This window comes from Nyctibius grandis, chromosome 4 (assembly GCF_013368605.1).
Source record: "Nyctibius grandis isolate bNycGra1 chromosome 4, bNycGra1.pri, whole genome shotgun sequence".
Lineage (NCBI taxonomy): Eukaryota > Metazoa > Chordata > Aves > Nyctibiiformes > Nyctibiidae > Nyctibius > Nyctibius grandis.
The window spans coordinates 100,922,003-100,940,775 of record NC_090661.1 but is presented as its reverse complement, the minus strand read 5'-3'; the positions used below and the strand labels follow the sequence as shown (position 1 = coordinate 100,940,775).

At 40.4% G+C, this 18,773-nt stretch overlaps 1 protein-coding gene across 1 annotated transcript in view; it reads left to right on the top strand.

Annotated features, from left to right (window-relative positions):
• The first annotated feature begins 8,553 nt into the window (after positions 1-8,553).
• Positions 8,554-18,773, top strand: part of CPXM2 (carboxypeptidase X, M14 family member 2) — an 86,950-nt gene continuing 76,730 nt past the window's right edge. The window contains exon 1 of the mRNA XM_068397463.1: positions 8,554-8,611. Within this exon, the coding sequence (XP_068253564.1) occupies positions 8,554-8,611 (58 nt within the window). The remainder of the gene's footprint in view (positions 8,612-18,773) is intronic.

Genomic DNA, 18,773 nt, shown 5'->3' with positions numbered 1-18,773 from the left:
GGGGGCCTTACAGAAATTTGAGTCCTATATTCCTATAGGGGAAAATTAAATAAATAATTTCCCGTTTCAACAGCTGTAGGAAATGCTTAGATGTACCCTTTAATTTCCCTCATCAATCAGCTCAGATTGTTTTTAAATGGGGATCATAGGGGAGCCATATGCTCAGAGATATTCTCAACACATTGTTCAGTGGAACAGAACTGAACTTGCTCCTTAGGAGGCTAATTTTTCACTGTAACGCTGTATTCTGATTGAATCTCCTAGCAGTTGGTGGTCTGTTACATCGTACGACAAGGGCCATTTCAATGAACTCCAAAATAAAGTGGCAGAACAGCTTGTCTCGCTTTCTGCTAATTGCTTAAAACATCTCCATATGCGAATGACAACACGAAGGTTTTGCAGTGAGCAGTGATAAGGGTAGCTGATCAGATCAAAGCAGAAGATTGATGTGAGATACTGTATTCATTATCTGAAGAAAGTCTTTCCTTTGTCAGAAGACTCATAAACGTGGCTTGACCTGCCTTTTGCTCTCAGAGGGTGAATGGGTCCTGCTTAGGTGGGTTCTCACCCCTCTGAGCACTCAACAAAGTCTGTGAGCTCCCCTCTACCTTTCCCTTTAATCTGTAAGATCTTCATCTGTGGGGTTCAAGCTCTGCAACATTAATAATTTGAAGGAGATCATATGTGCAGGTCCTGCCTCAGATCCCTTTGTGTGTGAAAAATTGCATGCTTCCAAAAGCAGCAGTCAGCTCTGAAAAGTTGCTGGCGTTGAAAGGCCCACAGTTGTTTAGAGAAAGAAATATTAACAAATGTCCATTTTTTTCAGCTTTTTATTTCTTACGAAGGATGCCCTTGGAAACAGAAAGGGAAGAATCTTTCAAGTCAATTGCAAAGTCTCCAGCTCTGTTCCCTAAAGCCAGCTCGTCATCCTGGGATGGTTAAAGACCAGGGTAGGTCTTCAGCCCCCACTTTGCTCAGCAGCTCCAACTGTGAATGTGGCACACAGAGGGCAGCTCTGCAATACATTGGGAAGGTGCAAAGTGTGGTGTCAAGTCGTCTGCAGTGAAATACCCCAGAGTGGAAAATGTTCAGTAGTTCTGACATCATTTATTTGTGTGAAAGTAGAGAAAGTGAGCCCAAGAACATATATTGAAAGAATCAGCAACAAATGCAAAGCTTGCATCCCATCTTGAGGTCAATAACTAGTTCATATTTTGAGATGTGCAGTTGCACCCTGCTGCCTGGGCAGGTAGCCCAGGAGGGAAGGACAGCCGTTCGCTTGCTCTTGCTCTTGAAAGGGAACAGGTTTCTGCATGAGCCTCAGCCCAATGGCTGGGACTAAAAGGCAACATCACCTCGAAGGAAGAGGAGAATGAGCATTCTTCAAGGCTAATGGATATGCTGCCACTGGGCATCGCATAAATACAGCCTGCTGCTTCTTTCAGGACTGTGTAAATCCAGACTGAATCCATTCTGAGTAAGATATAAAATATTATAACTGCTGTACATAGAAGGAAAAAAAGGCAAGAACACTGTTCCTTTTGCTAACGGCATGTGCTCTTTGCAGCCTCTAGTAACAGCTCTCAGCATGGGAGATATTTTATATAACAACATCTGGTTACATAGTGCAAACAAAACAACAATTTACAGAAGGGCATGTGAAAAGGTTTGACATATGGTATTTATTTATGAATTTCAAAGAGCTGCCTGTATTTAGTTTACATTCAAATATTCCCTGTGTCCCACAAAGAGACCCCACGTATAGACTATATATGATCAGATCGTTTTGGTGCATTTACGCATGATGCTGAGCTAAGGTAACCTCTAATTGGCAGACTCAGATTAAGCAGAGATTAATCACATTTTCCACACAGTACAGCGAGATACGGCAATGTTTTCTACAGTAAATATCAGGAATAAATTCAGAACTGAGAAAAAATTATCCCAATTCATAGAAAAGGATTATGCACCATGCCATTTACTTTATTGTAAGAAATTTTGTGACATGACTTTAAGCATCAAATAATACCAAGTTTTGATCTGGAAGTGGTATGGAGTGTCCCATTAAGTAGGACTACTTTTTATTGTCTAGATGGAACATACATCAGAGCAATTCCTTAATGCTTGCCTCGCTAAGAGAAGATGAAATGTGCCTAATAATATAGAAGTCATATTGATGCCAGTCATTTGGTTGAGGTCATGATGAACTCAGCCGCCACAAGAGTATAAACTTTCTGCATCTACATGCGCATCTGCTCATTTCTGCTCTTATCCTCCAAGATCCTGAGTCTATGAAGTGGCCTCAGGAATAAAAGATGCATGACTAGGTAACTTTGTTGTTTTTACAAACAGGTCTATAATGTCTGCTTCATGCCCCTATGGGAAAAAAGTATCATTTTCCAGTGACCAAGAACCCTAAGTTAGCTGATTTCAACTGGTTTACCCTGATTTCTCTCCAAATCTTAAGTTCAAGCCTCAGATGGTATTTCCAAACACTTTGCAAATTGAAATGTGAAAATTCAGTGGACAACATTTCCACCAAAACAAATTTCTACAATACCAACATATAAAATGTAAAAATCAGAATCATGTTACCTCCCATCCTCAGCTCCTGACATTTTCCATAGAGGAATGAGAAGCTCTACATTTGAGATGGATTTTTATGTTTATCCATTTTGATCTACTGCACAATACAGGCTAGAAAGGGAGTTTTATTAGGTTATTTCTAAATATTTCCAAAATTCATAACTTTTAGAGACATTCTCACTCTCTATCACATCTATCAGCAGTTAAGTTGTTCCAATAAAGTTTGGCCTTGCCATTAAAAATTTGCAGCTCATTTCTGTTCTGCTTTTTATTTGTTTTACCGGTCGGTTTCAGCTACTAGAGCTGATAATGCCATCATTTGCTGAGCTAAAAGAGCCCTCTGCTGTTGGGAACCTACTTCCATCCAGGGGACTTCTAGCCCCCAGTCAAGTGTTCAATTGCATAGTGCAGAAAAACAGAGGTGTTTTTAGTTTTTGGAAGGCAGTATTTCTTATGCTGGCATCCTTATTGTAGCTTTGTTCTGAAACGTTTCTAAAATTGCCAACAGTTGTGTGGGTTGGCATTGCAAACACTGGCATTTCAATTGTGGTGAAATTCAAAAATACTTTCTCCCCCATCTCCCTTTCTCAAATTTTTAAGTCTCAGATTTCACCTTGAAATAGTTATTCTTCAAAACAACATTGAGAAAAATGGCTCAAGTTGAGATGTTGCCTTTAGTGTGAACCAGGCAGTCACAAGGTGTGTGTGTGACACTGTTCACTCTCATAGAGAAGGCATCTTTCTATGGTATGGTTGGTATTGTTTTGTACTATATGTCATAGCACAACCACTTCCTCCAGAGTAGAAGAAAGACACAAAGTTTAAAAAATGTAAGATGATAGTGCCTGCAAATGCCCTCAAGGCTAGCAACAGTCCAAAGGCTGAAGCTTTCTAATTTATTTTCACGAGTCTCATAGAAATATGGCTCTCATTAAGAGCGTGGAAATGGATCTTTAACAAAAGCTGTGCTTCTGCAAAGTGAAAGCAATTTGCTGGTTGAAACTCCAGGTTTATGTTCTTTGAATGTCAGCTGTGAGAGTTATTTCCATTCTGGTTGCTGCTACCCTCACCCTGATGGCTGGACCTGGATCCCCTTGGGCTTTCCCTTGCATCGCCCAGCTGAATGCTCCGTCCTGTTCTGGGGGCTTCCAGGGCCTGAATCGTGCAGAGCAATCCATGGTGAAGCTTGCAAGGAAGAAACAAGGACCCTTTCTGACAGGCACGAGGAGTGTCACAGCCTGTTATATCCCTCTGCCCACCACAAACATTAAGGGGCACGTCAAGGAAAAGAAAGGAGGAATGGACAGGGCAAGCTGGTGGTACACACATCATTAAGGACAGTCTTTCCTCCCTCCGGCAGCTTGGAGAGTAAATCCACTTAGTGGAAGCCAGGACTGGGTCATTTATTCCAGAAAACCTAGGCAGACAGAATGAAATACTAATTTTCTCTGCACCAGATGTAAATACATACATGTGCTTCAGTCTTTTATGATCAGTTCAAACCAGCATGCCCCGTGTACACAGCTGGGCAGCGCTGATGGGTCTCAGCATGAGCCATGCTAGAGGCTGGGTAAATGAACGTGTACAGTCCTTGCAGCTGCTTTGATTATTAATTATAATGGGCATTTATGTACAATCTCATTTAAATGGATCCATCACATTTGAGATAATTTCAAGGAAATGTTCAAGAAGCTGAAAGTAAATAGGCTCCCTCGAGCCATACAGGCTGACCTTGGTCCAGTCGCTGTCACCGGTGGCACTGCAGAAATCCCTGTGGATCTTACTTCATAGTGCCTCCTGCATTAATAGGTGCCCAACAGCTGATCTGAACAAGGGCCTGGTCACAAGGTCTTCCTCACCTTTTCCTGATGTTCAAAGGAGACTCCAAAGTTATAATCTATTCTCCCAAATCTTCACAGCACGTTAATTGTGCACATGTGATTAATTTTATTAGTGCTCTGGATGTTGTTACCAAATCCCAGTTTGATTCTCTAATTAGCCAGATTTGTTAATTAATTAGGCTTTTATATCCATACTGTGAGAATGTTTTCTCTAACAAATTTTGTTCCAGTTGGCCTGGCTCATTGGATGTTGACAGAGAATATGGAGGCTGCAGAGATTTAAAGTTACTACTGATTTCCTTTCCCACACTCTTATTTTTATGAAATACAGATTACTGATACTCTGGGTAAGGAACAGCCCATAGCTTGGACTGACTTAACAGACAACAGAGAATTTATGTGGGGAGATACATCGTAAGTAGCTCGGTCATCACAAAATGTTATTAATTGTAATTTTTATTGCAATGGGTTATTATGTAATGTAAACTGTCATAGTTTCTGTTCTGGTTTTGAGACAGATATTTGGCCCCATCTTGGAATGCAGCTACTTCTTGGTGTCTGCCTACATGCAGCTGTGCTCAGCATTGCCCATGGACTTCAGGGAAAATCAGCGAGGCTAATGCACTTGGGGAGCTCCAAACCACCCATGTCCACGTGGTGAACCCCCAGAGAGCAGAGGGCTTTACATAACAACGTACTGATAGAAGAGGGAAGAAAAAAAAAAGGAAAAAGTATATCATAGAATCATAAAATGTTAGGAGTTGGAAGGGACCTCTGGAGATCATCGAGCCCAACCCCCCTGCCAGAGCAGGACCAATCTAGGGCAGGTCACACACAGAATCACAGAATCACAGAATGTTCGGGATTGGAAGGGACCTCGAAAGATCATCTAGTCCAATCCCTCTGCTGGAGAATGATTGCCTAGACCATATCACACAGGAATGTGTCCAGGCGGGTTTTGAATGTCTCCAGAGAAGGAGACTCCACAACCTCTCTGGGCAGCCTGTTCCAGTGTTCCGTCACCCTCACCGTAAAGAGGTTCTTCCTCATGTTGAGGTTGAACTTCTTGTGCTCTATCACAGCTCACGGTTCCAACACAAGGGAAAAAATGGAAACCTGGTGTTTAGCAACACAAACCCTGAGCTGCCACCATTAATTGCTCTTGAAACAGTCAGGAACAGCAAAGTGGTCTGAAATAACTGACAGTGACTCTCCACAGCACATCTGCCCCGAAGCAAGCACTGAGGTCCTGGTGAAAGCCTGGCACCGTGACGCACAGACAGCACTCTCGGGGGGGGGCATCAAAAGCAGACAGGGTTTCACACTCCTGCAGCTATTCTCACACGAAGATGGCTTCTAGGCTGTTCACTGGGCTGATTCACTGCCCATCTCCGGGGTATGGTAGCGTTTTCTGGGCATCTTCTAAAAATACCATTTACAGTTTAAATTAATCCATCAGCCCTGGGCTTGTAGCAGGACTCATGCTGTGGGGATCCAGGGACTCAGACAGGTCTGGACAGGATGGATTGTTTTTAGAACAAGTATTAATACAATCAAGAAGCAAAAAAACTCCCCAAAACTGTGGCTACCTCTACAGAGAAGGACACTCGCGCTTTCTTACTAATGACCCAGGATTGCTATTTGTATTGAGCTCATTTGCATGTTATACTTAAAGGCTGGCTTGGCCGTTGCTGCTGTTTATTTGGTATTATGATCTTCATTTATTTAGGGATGTAACAGTAGCAATTTGAGCTAATCCCTTCTGACCACTATCATGTGATAGAGGTGTTAATCATTAACTATCCAGAGCTGTACAGAAAGAAGAGTTAATTAATACGGTAGGCACCCGCACATATCACCCTTTTATTAAGAAAAGCTGCATGATGACATCAGCCTTCAAGAATGTCAACAGACATTTTTAAGAGTTTCTGCTGCTTTTGTCCAAGAGCATTCAGCTCCTCTGAGCTTCTGCAAAGGGAGTTAAATATCCAATTATAACAATTTTTACCATCCAGATCATGAGCCTACTCTTCAGAATTAGCCTGAATTAATGATAAGTGTGGAGAAAGGAGAAGTTACACATCATTATCAGCTGCATGTTTTTCTGGACAAAAACACATCCCTGACCTCATTTTTAAACCCTCATTAGCAGCACTTGTAAAGGAGGTCAGCCTGCTCTGCATCCAGCTGGCAGAGCCTGTCCCAGCAGACAGGGGCATCTTCCTGATGCTGGGCAAAGGCTTAGCAATCCATCTTACATCTAAAATGACAGTGGCTCACGGCCAGCACCTCCAAGAAAACAGCACTGACAAAGCCAACTACCTATGAGAAGTCCACTAATGTGGTCCTTTTGTGATACTAACCCTAAATTCACATTGCATATAATATACATTACCATTATAAATTTACATATGTATAAAATACAGCCAACATCATATAACTAAACATTTAAGAACGCTACACTTCAACAACTTTATAGCAACCTTATAAAACCACCAAGTAATCCTATAGCTTTCTATAAAAACATGTGCACATAATGGACTCGTTATATGCAGAAAGTTATATTTTGAGTATGACTCAAAAATTTGCATGCTGTATTTCCCTATTAGGGAAATATCCTAATTTCAGTGAAAAGTATAAACATTCAGATTTGCCTCATTTGCTTTGGAAAGTACTTTTTATATGAATCAACTGTTAATACAGCTGGTATCTTAGCTGTTCTTTTTTTCTTTTGTAGCAAAGGAGAACCATGATTATTCTTTGTCACCATTTTAACCAGGAAATTTGCACTGAGATGAGATCTCAAAAGTCGTATTAGCAGGAGGGAGACTCTTACAATCCCTTTTATAAACAGGATGTCTGTAAAACTGGTTGGTGGTTTACAAGTTGAAGGCTCTTCAAGAAATAATTTGGAGACCTGACTGCAGCCAGGTGACACTATTTGAACAGATGCCAAGATTTTTCCTGCCTTCTGCTTGTTAGGATGGTGGAGCAGCATTCCTAGTCAACTTATTAATTATCGTTCCTATTATACATTTTCAAAAACAAAATTATCTGATAATATTTAACTTGTGTTCAATATACAAACACACATGAAAGTACAAGTGAATGGTGCTAATAGCTCTTATCAGCTGCAGAAAAATGCACTTTTTCCAAGAGGAATAAACAGAGGAAGTGAGTTACAGAAAGATTAAGCAACATGGTCAGGTTCACACAGCAAGTCAGTGCCAGAGTTCAAAGCAACGCTCAGCTCTGCTATTCCTCAGCTTTCTGTGCTCGTGGCTGGACCATGTGTTGTTGCTAGTGCAAAGCAGCTGGACGAAGGGAAAATATACAAGGAGCTCTTCTGTGCCTGGGGGAAAGGGAGAAACTTAGAGGGGGAAAAAAGTTTTCCTCTCCCTTGAGTCCTGAATCTGATTTTGAAAGAGTGCAGTATTGCTCCTTATCTGTTTAAAGATGAACGTGCACTTCTGATTCTCCAGAATTAATAGCTTTTGATAGTTTATTTATAGAAGCACAATTGCAGTCCACTCCGAAGAGACCACAATCACGACTGTCCCATTTTAAACCTTTCTTTATAGCACAGACATTTATTTTCTGACAAGGTAATGAAAGAGACTGACAGACCAAGCAGAAATGTCTGTCTGTAAAGGCAGTGTTACCTCAATAGATTGCTGTTGACCTGATAATAAAACCTTCTGGTTTCATCCTTTTTTCTTAGCAAAAACAACTATTGGAAAAATTTGGGGCGCTGAGAACACCGACACTGTAATAAATGGAGTAAGGAGCCACGTGAAATACTGGCACGGGCATTAAGGGCCAAGCTACAAAATAACTGAGCTGCCTGAAAAGGAATTGAGATAGAAATTCAAGGGATGGTTAATTGATGTGGCCTGAAGAAAGTCTTTTTGGCCTGATGGAGCCGGGAGCTGGCTGCATGCCTGAGCACCGCGGGGCAGGGCTACACCACTGGCCGCGGGGCTTCCAGCACCTCTGATGGGTCTCTGTAAACACCATCTCATTAGAGCTTTTTTGAAAAGAAAATAGTTGTAAATTAGAGCTGGGAGTGATGTTTGTACAAGGTTTGTAGCCAGCGGAATTCGCATTCCGGCAGGTCACAGGCGGGATGAGGCTGCTGTTTGCATCTGGATCCCCGCACGTGGTTCACTTCGGCTGTCGCTGTGGTACATGGGCAAGGGAAATGCTATTTATGCAGGAGTAAGTATTTAAATACTAGAAAGTTTAAATCAATAGCAACTACATCCACTTCCAATAATCTTAGAAATTGCAAGGATTTTTTTCCAGATTAATGATTATCTCTGGAATTTGTCTGTCTGTCTGGAATTTACTGTGTCTTACTCTGTCTTTCTCTACCCTACTGTTTTGTTTTAAGCTTCTGGTGTTTTCCAGGGCATATTCAACATTGCCTTTTAAGTATTTTTTCTTTTGTCACAGTCTTAGACAAGTAGGCAGGAGGAATTTACACATGATTGGGTGAAACAGCAAAAAAAAAAATATTTTCCATTGCACTTACAAGGTTGGCCTCCTCATACAAGTTATTTACGGAAAAATACACTTAATACCATTACCCAGATTTTCCAAGATAAAGGAAGATGAAGCTAAAGTTGCTGCAGTGTAATCCATTAGTCTGGTATGTATGATGGATCACAGTTAGAAGCAAACCATGTAGAAAGTAGCTGTAAGTGATCCTCCAGCTGACCCGAACTTTTGAAGCTAATTTTTCAAAACCAAGGTGAAGATACATCTGCTACAGCAGAAGAAAACTTTCTAGGCATGTCACATCTTTCTTCCCTGCTGTGCTGGCCCTCAGGTTGCTTAGACATAGTTCACCGTGCAGCCCTGAAGGCAGTAGATGTTTGTGGATATGGGAAGGCTCATTACATGGAGCGTTTCATACAGGAAAATATGACACTGGAAAACCCTTAGCTTGTCTGAGCAGTTTCTTGAGTGTCTTGAATAACTAACACTGCCTGCAGTGAATTGCTGAGACACGTGAGGAGGTGTACGGGCATGTAAGGGAGATAATCACTGATGAACCTCATGTCTACCTGAGCATTCTCCTTACGGCTCAGAGCCCTTCACCCGTGTTCACAGATCACCAAGGGGCTCAGGACAGGGATGGACTTTCCCACCCTGCTCCAACAGTACTCACCAAGGTCTCAAAGCAAAGCACCTGCTGAATCAAGAACCAAAATAATTGTAACTGGGATTAAAGAAGGAAGTGGCTGACAGCTTGGCTCATCGTAAAAATTCAGGGAAGATGATCTGCTGCCAAAGATGATATTCATATTAGTTTATGAAACCAATCATGACACATACTCACAGCTGTTAAAAATCCCAGAAGTTCTTAGCTGCAACCTGAATTCCACAATGGCAACTTCACTGGTAGGACAGGTATTGTGAGTGAAGTTCCCTTTTTCCTCTGCACTTAAGGTGAATATATGTGATTTAAATCAAATATGCCTATAAATCTCCCTTCTGTTTGGTGATGTGCTGCCTACATGTCCGGAAGCTCACTCAGGAAGAGCTGTCGGCAGTCTGCCCTCCTCCCCTGCCTGTTAGCCTGTGAGGGGTGTGGAAATCCCACACCAGAAATGTTGGTGAGAAATAGCAGTTTCAGACCCCCAAACTACCATCTTGGCAAGGAGATTCATGTGCTTGAGTTGGTCTGAAGCTATCTGTATGTTGAGAAATCAGTAGCTAAATAGAACAGAAAATCCTCAAATTCACAGTGCAATTTTCCATCTCGGGGCTTACTAATTTGGCCATGTTTTCACTATTCAGCCAATTTTCATATTATGTGAAGGGTATTTATTTGCGATTTTGATTTTTCCATTCAGTTCGAACTAGTTCCATCAGGGATTTCAGCACTGCTAGCGATGAGAGCACTGCAGATGGACAGACGTCTGGGAAGACAAGCATATAGACAGCCTGGTGACAGTGCAATACAATGGGACAGGCATTTCCAAGGACTTTAATAAATAAATTATCTTCTGTGGGGTTTCAGGGAATAAGGATAGAAAAATGATGCTTCTGTAACACCCTTGGCAGTTTGAATTTGTTGGAGGTAATCCAGATATATAGGAAGGGTGTGATATTTTTTATATAATCACAGTTTTCAGATGAGTGTTTGCAAGTGACTTCTACAATTTATAAAACATCATGACCTCATATGACTGTAATCTCATTTAAAATACATGTAAAATACCCTTAAAACCTAAAGCGGTCACTCAGCACTAAATAATCAAAATATATGAGTGCATGATGGAGTTCTCTGGAGAGCGAGAAGCTTAAGTTTTTATTTTTCCTCGTTTGCTGGCAAAGAGGCCTTCGGTAATGTTCCCTGCAAATGATCTGGATCCTCTTGTGAGTTTCTGCCGGGATTTTGTCCGAAGTGAATGAAATACAGATGATGAATGCATTTGAAAATGCTTGTTTATATTCAGAAAAAAGAGCATCATATTTAATATGGCTTCAAATCACCTGTGAAACTAAATGGGGAAGATAATCATGGTGCAGTGTTATGCCTACATAAATATCAGGCCAACCTCAAGGCTCAGGTCTGCAGATGTCCCATTCCCTAGGTTGCCAGCTCTGCAGGAGGTCTGCTGATCTCATTCCAAAACTGCTGCTAATCTTCTGAGGTTTCCCATGAAATGGAGCCCTGAGACTGTGGCCACTGAGAAGCAGAAAGGAGTGATGACGCAGAACACAATCACAAGTGTGAAGGTAGCAATATTTGTATTAAAACCTGGGAAAGTGACACCGAAGCGTCGGGGAGCCTGCTTGACTCTGTAACACTTCACCATCTGGAGAAGCAACGTGGTCCTTGCTCTGCCAGCCCTCCATGCTCAGCCTCTCCCCTGATGCGCTGGGGTCAATGGCATACAACCTCATGGCCAAAGAAGAGGAGGCCCATCACAAGGCAAACGCATAGGGACCATGGGCAGGAGAGGAAAAGAAGGTCATAAGCAGTAACAGCATCCTTAAAAATGCCAGGAGAATTTTGAAATCGCTTTGTACCAGTTTTGTTATCAATCCAGTTATAAGAAATAAGAGACTCACTTGTCTGAATACTGTTGCAATGGAGACAGCAGTTCTTCCTACTATTAGTCACAAGTGATTTCCTTTAAAAAATATTATTATCATTATTTCTGAGATAAGCTGTTTAAGTCCTGATGGATGCTTCTGGAAATTACTCCCTACTCAGCTGACAAGTTTATCTGGCCCCAAGTGCAGCCAGGGTATTTTACTTGGACTGTGTTTGCCATAACCAGTATAAAGCAAGCAAAACCAATCTGAACTGCACTGTGGGGGGTATTTGGCTAACTTTCAATATTTCCAAAACTCAAATTCAGTAACCCAAATGTTAATGATACTCTTTGTGATATAACTCTGTTGAAGTCAATAATATCTCTAACAGTGTTGATCCCATTAGCGAGGGGGTTATACAACCACACTGTGAGAAATAAACTCTGCCTTAGAGATCTTATAGTTTAAACATACAAAGGGGATTAAAAAGGGAGATGCTGGTCTCCCAAAGGTTCTTTCAACCTAAGCTATTCTATGAGTTTTGGAAACTAAATACTTAAGTTAGATTTAAAAACGCAAGGCAATTTTCACCATCCTGCTTCCTTGGCAGAATTAGTGCCAAGGACCTATGTGGAGAAATACATTAGCATATTTCAAACAATTGGGCATTTGTGATATGAGATGGCAAAAAACTCTCTGGAACATTATCATTTATGTTATGTTATCTATTAGTAAACATCTGCATAGCCTTAAAGCTTCACTGAGTCTTTAGAGCCTATCACTTCACCTTTCATATAGCTTTATCCAACATGCTGGCACAAGCCCCTTTTTAATGGCTCTAAGTCAAATCCAAACAAGTTTATTACACAGCTGTGAAATTATATTGGCATATCCGGTAATGTAAGTCTGACATGAATCTTTGATGCCTTCTGCATGACAAGTGAAAACTCATTTCAGAGCTGTTCTTTCCCATAAATTCTTGCATTTCTACTGTTTTAATAAGTGCATGGGTTGTGGAAGGTACTTACAGCGTATTGTCAAGAACATGTGATTATGAAGATAAACAAAATCAGCTCTCCTCACCTTCAAACAAGTACATTAGCAATAAGTAATGAAACTTCATTAAATTAGAAAGAATGTGTTCAGATTTAGACATAAACTACACAAAGACAAAGTTATCATATGGAAGTAACACATTATGCATTTATTACCCCAAATGAATCACAGCCATGAATACTATTTGTATGTGAAAGGAATGATTCCTTGCTGTTGTCTTTAAAAAGCAATCCTTAAATACAGACATTTTAAGGACTGCTCTCTGATGACGTTGCATTTGCCAGCTCTATTGCATTTCGCATGACAAAGACTACTACACTGATGTGTCATCTTCAGTTCCCACCGGACTTTTGTCCATGACTTCTCAGGCTACACTTAAGCTGTGGATATTGAAGAAATCCCAGGAAAAAAACGTCCCTTGAGTAAGTTTCAGACAAACTCCTCATTGCATTTCCCTGCTGCTGCCTGGGATGTGTTAAACATACAGCTCACACTCGGCGTGGCACATATACAGCAATTTTGGTCCAGGAAATACCAGACTGAAATGTGAGAGTCATTACTTTTTGAAATTCAAATGTTGGCAGGTAGGTGATGTCCATGGGAATTTGCTGGAAGTGGCTGTTTTCATACAAGCAAACCAAAAGACGTTCCAGCCGCACATCACCCACAGCCTGGCTGTGTGCACGGCGGGGACATTTCATCCCATTTTCTCCAACTGTCCCATAAAACTACTGTCATCCAGTCATCTCTGTTGTCTTAATGCTGGCTCAGTCTTACAGTTAAAATAAAATGCACATAAAAATTTTCCAATTTTTAAACAATGCAAAAAACTCTGAAATAATGCAGACCTAAAGTCTTTCTAATGCTAATAAATCAACCAAAAATAAATAGTATTAGAAAAAAACATTATTAGTTCTCCTTTTTGTACTGCTAGCATTACAGATTTTTTTAGTCACAAGGCTGTCTCTTCAGTCCCTTTCCTAGCTATAATCCTGCTGGCTTTGATCCAGCAGTGACTGCCAAATGCCAGGGCAATGTGTTGTCAACATAAAATCTCCAGGCATTCTCGGGCAGGAAGAAATGTAGTTCCCATCATAAAGAAAAACCCCAAAACTATTGCATTCTTTGCAAAAATGACAGAAATTCTTTTTGGCTTTGTTTATGTCACTGGTTAACGTTGTCTTTCTTAAAATGCTGTTTCTTCTCATCTGTTCATCACAAAAGGAAAAAGTAAAGAAAACTGGAAAGGAGTAGGTAGAGATTTTTCATTTCTCCAGCAGAAGCAGACTGATGCAGATGTATCTGATCTAAATATCTCTAAATAATAATGATGATGGGTGCAGTCTTTGCTCCACATTCAAAGCATTTCTGCCATGAACTCAGCCGTCACCTAAGATGATGACTTTAGGATGCTCGAAACATGAAAATCCCAGAATTCGATTTCTTGCTAAGAAAAGGGTTCATATAGTGAAAATGATATCACAGCACAGGGAAGTATAAGAGAACAAGGAACTTTTGTTTCCATGGCAATCCGAGCTCCTTCTTCAGACACAAGCACAAAGGCAATACGCTGAATGATTACCTGAAGGTCATGTTGTTCTTACGAGGAAAGTTAGAGAGAATACACTGGGTTAATTTCCCCAGTCAGGGTTCACGCTGCATTTCTAACCAGTTCAAATAAGCAATTGCTAAAGGAAATAATTGCCTTCATTAATGTCATCTGTTTATTTTAAAAACTGTTTTCCTAAAGGAAACAGCAGCCTGCTCATGAGGGAGGGGAGCATAACTGGCTGCTCTTTAGACTCACTCATATTTTGTATCATGATTTGATATGCTCAGAGGCAAATGTTAAGATCCTGCATATTTTTGGTACCACTCACCTGGTAAAATAGTGACATTCCCTTTAAAGTCAAATGTCTCTTAAAAATGAGTAAAATGTCTCCGTATGAGAGCTTGGTTTTGTTTCCAGTCGTTTTTGCAGTAAGAGCCACTCTCTCAAGTATCTGCCTTATTAACAAGTGCAAATGGGCTTTTAAACGCCTGGACTCCCCAGGGATGCACGCAGGTAAGCACAAGGACAGCTAGCTAGTATCTGTCTCTGTCACACATGTAAGAAACAGGCATCTAAGAGACGCATAAATGTTAAACGCAGTTTACTTTGTATTTCCCAATGTCAGTTTTAGGTTTCCATTTCCTCTGAGATGGTTTGACCTTGTTGAAAGCGGGGATAAATGCTTTATGCGGAAAAGAAAATGACTGTTTAAAAAGTGTAATTCTATTTTCTTGCTCCGTTCTGTGCTCCATGATTTACTACAGCTCTGAAGTACAAAGGAACAGAAACTTTACTGCTGTTCAGAAGGAAAGTTATTTTTAGTGTTGTTTGGTTGCCAAGGCATATAGAAACCTTATGTGCTACCTCAGAAAGTTACCGTGGAATGGCGAAGAAAGAGGGATGCCTATTTCTTCATCTTTTCTTTCCAACCACAAAGCTTTTCTCCAATTAAAAAAATGATGCACATATTCCAAAGGAGAAGTTGCAGGAGTCACCAAGCAGTTTGAAGTTGAATTAAGCATAAAAGTGTGATCATTGATCGTGTAGTATAAAAACAAGTTAAGATCTTGAATCAGGACAGTGCTTACGCATAAAACTCTACCTCTCTTCAGTAAAAATGCATTCCTGAATCTGAACTTCATGAAGTTATGGTTGTTACAACCAGATAGGGAGAAACAAGGCTGCAGAGGTGGGAGAAGAGCACGACATGTAGAGCCCAGCTCTCCCAAACACAAACCATTAGTTCCACTAAAGCCATACGTTGTCAAAATGGTATATGTGAGATAAGAGCTGGGAAACACCATCTCGAGGCGTAAGAAGGACTGGAAAGGGTGGTTCAAACCTCCAGCATCTCCAGCTGAGGGGTGACACAGGGACTAACCAGGCTAAAGATAACTTTTTGCCTGCGGCAAGGGGTGAGGGGGAGCTGGGAGTGCATCTTTTTCCAGGGGTATTGTTGAAACTGGCTCAAAATACACAACTTGAGAAGTGTTAACTCAGCTTCAAGGGTAAACCATCGTCTTTCAAATAAATACTTATTGGGAACAGAGGGGGAAAGCCCTGCTTGTTTGCAGATAACAGCATGTTGTGTTTCACTTCAGCAGGACAAAGATTTAAAGCAAAGTGCAGAATGACTTACACATTATGGCTGGCGTTGGTTCAGGAGGGGAGGATAATGCTATTTAACAGTTGTTCTACAAAAATATTAGTTTGCTTTATCTCCTTCCACATCAACTGCAAGCTTTTAAAAGCGATTGTGATACTTCACAGGCAAAAATAAGGAACAGCCCTTAGGCCAAAAACATCTGAGCCTTCAGTGAACTTAATACTCCCATGCCACTCTAAGAAGAAAAAACATCTCCTTTCCTGTAAGTTGTATGTTTCTAGGATGCTGACAGAGAGAAAAAAAATCATAAAAACACCTTACAGTGAGGAAGACCGAAATTCTGCCTAGAGACAGACTTTTGTGTGGTTCCAGCTGGCTGGATGTGTGCACATCCCAAAACCAGAGGTGGGTCAGGAAGGAGCAGCAGTGCATCCATACCCATACCCACAGAGAGTACCAGAATTTGAGAGAATTAAATATAGGAGAGCTGGTTATTGGCACAGGTTGATACCCAGGAATAGATATTGATAAGTACATTTGGGTGAATTTAAGGTAAGTATACACAGAGAGAAAAGAGAGAGTTATCTGTGGTGAGTGCAGGAGGCGAAGGAGCAGGTATGGCACTGCTTGAAGTTCTGCAAAGTTCTTACCTGCAGAAGTGGAGGTGTGCAAGCAAACCTGCTGCTCCTCGAGTCCCTCGCTGTGTCCTGCTAGGTACATCCTCGTGGCTGACTGAAAATTGCTCACCAACCTCCTCTTCTGGCTCAGGTGTCCCCAGAGGCACACTCAGGCACAGCTTCTCCTCTTCCCAGCAATGTGCAAGCTCGTGTGGTGGCCTTTCACCTCAGATCACTTGGTGAGGAGGCCCTTGCAGGGACTCTCAGCTAACTGCAATGCACGGCAGCTTCACTGAGATCTTCACTTCTTTGATGTATTTGCTCGTGATCTGCCAGCAAATTCAGAAATTATTAGGGGCAAGATGAAAGAATAAGACAAAGCACTGCTGGCACATGATTTGGCCCCTAATTTTACCACCAACACCTCACTTAACATGAACATACAGCAATGAGTTGTTGGATACATTAATAATATGTTATTGTGATGGGTGATCTGGGTAATATTTTGGGTGGATATTTATGTCACTTGAATATATTTTTTCACATGTATTGAATAAATACAGGTCTGATATTGGCAGGAGAATATTTTTGCTGCTATGCTATATGCAGCTATAGTCATGCATCTACATATATACAGCTACTATGCATACTCACCTATTAAAGAGGGCCAAATCCAATATGACACATTGTTATAATATATAGGATAAATTAAAAAAAAAAGCCCACACAGTTGTCTTTTTACAGAAAAGGTATTGTATGGGATAGAAAATACATGTTTACATACATACATTATTGAAACGTACACATGTAAAGTTGCCAAAAGTAAATAATGTAAATTTCCCACAAACTGCAATCCTCAGGTCTTTAATCAATGTACACTTGACACTATTTTATGAAAATATTTCTTGTTATGCTTGGAAATGTAAATCCTCTTCTGTTTCTATGTATCCTTCTTCAACCACTGCAATGAGTTAAATAATAATTTGCAGCTAAAGATCCTTTAGTTACCGAAAAAGTAGGTCATTAATGATGCCATGGAAAAGCCTATTTTTTTATTACTTCTCTAAATATATGAATGTCCACAATATTTGCAAAAGACTGACTCTGCTGCAAATGGCAACAAAATTTTACTCATTTGCTGTAGCTTGTGCTACAGAAGTTAGGACCAAGGGAGGAGAGGACTGGATACTTTGGAAAGGGAAACCAAAGTAAGAACATCTGTGAAATCACTAAGACGGGATATCCAGGTTGTTCAGCCTGCCACTGAGTACAGAGAACAAGCAGTCTGTTTCACACACCATATCCAGTGGGTCTTAGCTCCCACACTGCACCCCATCACTGCACATGCGGTGCCAAAGGTGACAAAGCCATCTATTCCAGGTAAAACTGTCTGAAAAGTTTGATGGGAAGCAGTTTTTCATCAAATGATTTTTTTTTAAAAAAATATATAATTCAGTAAAGCACTGAAAAAGCAAAGTATATTTTATTCTAGTTTTAGAAAATGAAAATTCCTATATTTAAAATAGACAAAGTCATAGTTTTCAGGATGAAATAGAACTGCTAGTGAAAACATTTTAATTTCTCTAAAAGGAAGGACAACAAACACAATATAGTCACTGAATTGCTTTTGGGATAGTGACTAAGAAAGCAAGAATGATCATTATCATCCCATCCCATATATGGGACTGGATCACTCTCAGTCCGGAAACAAAATATATCAAAAAATATAGGAACTGAGATATGATATTATGTTTATTATGGTATTAAAGTTATGAGAAACACACACGAAATGTGATTGCAAAGGCAGAATAAAGAGTGGGGTAATAGATGTAATACTTTTTCCCAGCTGACTGGACAATGGCACGAAATACAATATACATGATGAAAATATAAGCTGATATTTTCAACATGGGAGTAAGAATTCATATTTCATGTGAGCCAACTGCTGCACGGTTCCTTCAGCACTGAAGGTTATTTCAGAGGTATGACAAAGATGAAAGATAAGACTCTATTCTCAGACAAATTGATTTCATTAGCGACACTGGGTTGCATGTGTGCAGCTCCCAGCACAAGACATCCTAATCTATTCAGAGGATGTTTCGGACAGAACAAAAGTCAGGATTGTTCCAAAAAGAGTGAGAAAAAGGGCCACTGATAGCACATGTCCTTCCTGGTTTTAGCTGGGCTGAGTCCAGGGAGCTTCCATATACCCTAGGAGAAGCCTCTTGTACATTGGCACATGCTGTATGTTGAGTTATATTAGTTATATATAACTTTTTAATATACATATATATAAATATATATATAAACTAAGTTATAAACAAACTATATATAAGTTTTATATATATAAACTAATATAAACAAGGCAGGCTGAGATTGGAAAGAGACCCTACATTTGTAAAAGCTAAAAAAAAAAGTTACCATGAAAGGGAATATAGCACAACATATACGGAATGAGGATT